Here is a 1,904-nt window from a genome sequence, read left to right on the forward strand (position 1 = left end):
CGAGCAGGAGCCGCTGACGACATAGTTGAACCTAAACGGGAAGTCAATTATCAATAATCGATCACGCGATCGATTTACACAAATTTTTTTCCGCAAAAAATTCTCGAAAATCAACGACCCTACAGTTTCGATCAACTCACAGGGGAAATAATATTAAAATTTTTCATTCGTTTTAGTGGAGTTTCGCCCGCCTTAGCAGAGTAGCGTTTTACTCAGTGAAAAACGCGATATTCGTGGTGATATGCAGTAGTCGTGAAATATGTTTTTCATATCACTAGGGTTAAAATCCAGCAAAAAATTACTTTTCCATAAATCGTCGTGGCAAGTATGGGAGTATGGCTGCGAACTCAGCAGCTCCGAATTTCGGAGCTAGAAAAACTTAAAAAAATAGAAAAACTTAGAAAAACATCGTAAATGATACTAGGAAGCAAAATTCAGAAACGGCAAAAGTGACCTTTTAGAAACTATCGATGTTGATTAATTTCACGTCACCAACACACATATATTCTTCCAAAAATCAGACTATGAAGTTAAAAAATCAAGAAGAAGAAATTTTCATGAAAAAAATATACGCAATTGAACTCGTCCAGTCGTGATTGAAAATTACTAGAGGGGAGAAAACGGGATTTTAATCGCGGTTTTCGGTGGGTGAAAAATTCCGGAAATCCAACTATGGAAAAGATAGTAATGAATATAACATGCGTTTGATGGGTTTTAGGATGAGATTCATTATAGGTCCATGATGTAAGATTCATTATAGGTCCATGATATAAGATTCATTATAGGTCCATGATATAAGATTCATTATAGGTCCATGATATAAGATTCATTATAGGTCCATGATATAAGATTCATTATAGGTCCATGATATAAGATTCATTATAGGTCCATGAGATAAGATTCATTATAGGTCCATGAGATAAGATTCATTATAGGTCTACTACATATAAACCCCTATATTTACCATACAGAATAACATCACTACTCACATCCCCTTCCTTACTACTACTACCTCCCACCCCAGCCGAAAGCCCTGCTTGTCCCAGGTCCATACCACCTATCGAGGAGCGACGACGACCTTCAAAGAGGCCCGGCAAATGAGGTAGTGGTGGTAGCAGTGATACAAAAGGTGGTATCTGAGAACCTCAGATCGTATCGCACAACGTCTGGGATGATCATCATCACTAGCTAATATTATGAAAGATCTTCACCCAACTCTTCTCAACAAACGATTCTCTTATACACTACGCACTCATCGAAATCGGAAATTTGGAAATTTTCTCAGAAAATTACGTAAATTTTATTATCAACCTCAATCTTCATATTATACCACGCCACATAACTCTACCCCTAAAACTACCTCACTATCGAGAAGCCTCGGCCGGGCGGCCTTGATAACAGACATGATTAAATACAACGAGTAACGCACTGTGAAGATTCCTAAGATACCTCCTCGAGTAACGCACTGTGAAGATTCCTAAGATACCTCCTCGAGTAACGCACTGTGAAGATTCCTAAGATACCTCCTCGTCATCATAAAATATACCACCTTAGACTCGACCCAACAACCTCCCAATGAGCAACCACGAGCACTAACCTCCCAACCACTTGATACTATCTACCACTAATCAATTCTCTCCTGCTATGCGTAAAAACGACGACTTCTTACATACACAGTTCCTTGCAAGGCTAATCACGTGACATAACAGTTTATGGTTCACAAGAAGACCTCCAGAACGAGTCCTTAAAAACGATGAAAACTAACCCCCCATCAGCTGCAGACCCGCGAACAATATATACTATTATAAGCAACAACGGGTCCATCAACAACTCAGAATTAATGCGAACCGAACAGTTATGCATATCTAAATTTTTGAAATCATTTTCTCACAATTTCATACTAG

General features: G+C 38.7%; 1 protein-coding gene across 1 annotated transcript in view; it reads right to left on the minus strand.

Annotated features, from left to right (window-relative positions):
* Nucleotides 1-1,405, minus strand: part of Pmar_PMAR026690 (hypothetical protein) — a gene marked incomplete at both ends in the record, with an annotated part of 2,009 nt that extends 604 nt beyond the window's left edge. The window contains 3 exons of the mRNA XM_002766203.1: nt 303-369; nt 1,013-1,136; nt 1,361-1,405. Of these exons, the coding sequence (XP_002766249.1) occupies nt 303-369; nt 1,013-1,136; nt 1,361-1,405 (236 nt within the window). The remainder of the gene's footprint in view (nt 1-302; nt 370-1,012; nt 1,137-1,360) is intronic.
* Nucleotides 1,406-1,904: the final 499 nt, after the last annotated feature.

This window comes from Perkinsus marinus (assembly GCF_000006405.1).
Source record: "Perkinsus marinus ATCC 50983 genomic scaffold scf_1104296973372, whole genome shotgun sequence".
Classification (NCBI taxonomy): domain Eukaryota; phylum Perkinsozoa; order Perkinsida; family Perkinsidae; genus Perkinsus; species Perkinsus marinus.